The sequence below is a fragment of the Diaphorina citri genome, unplaced genomic scaffold (genome assembly GCF_000475195.1).
Source record: "Diaphorina citri unplaced genomic scaffold, Diaci psyllid genome assembly version 1.1 scaffold62259, whole genome shotgun sequence".
NCBI lineage: Eukaryota > Metazoa > Arthropoda > Insecta > Hemiptera > Psyllidae > Diaphorina > Diaphorina citri.
The window spans coordinates 1-422 of record NW_007439527.1 but is presented as its reverse complement, the minus strand read 5'-3'; the positions used below and the strand labels follow the sequence as shown (position 1 = coordinate 422).

The 422-nt window shown below is 44.1% G+C and overlaps 1 protein-coding gene across 1 annotated transcript; it reads left to right on the top strand.

Moving 5' to 3' along the window:
- Window positions 1–12: 12 nt before the first annotated feature.
- On the top strand, window positions 13–416 carry LOC108254372 (early growth response protein 1-like; the record flags this gene model as incomplete). Its single annotated transcript, XM_017449374.2, has 1 exon — window positions 13–416. A coding segment is annotated over exon 1 (299 nt), but the record flags the coding sequence as incomplete, so codon positions are not given.
- Between the last annotated feature and the right edge of the window lie 6 nt (window positions 417–422).

The window sequence follows — 422 nt, the reverse complement described above, 5'->3', positions numbered from 1 at the left end:
AAGGTCTATCCGAACAAGAGAAGCTACAAGAGACATAAGCAGGTACATCTGGGTGTGAAGCATGAGTGTGAGGTGTGTCATAAGAAGTTGAGTTCCAAGCAGCATTTGAAGCTGCACATGCTAACACATAGCAAGGAGAAGCCGCTAGTATGTACAGTGTGCAACAAGGGCTTCAAGAGGAAAGATTATCTGAACGAACACATGCGTATTCATACTGGAGATAGACCTTACAAGTGTGATATATGTGACAAGGGATTCACGCAGAAGCAAGCACTCAACACACATGTCCTTTCCCACACCAAACAAAAACCATACCAGTGTCTCATATGTGCAGATAGATTTATAACCAGGACTTTGGTGCGCTATCACTTGAAATCACACCATGGGTTGAACGCAAAGCAGGTGGATCAACCTCAGTTCTC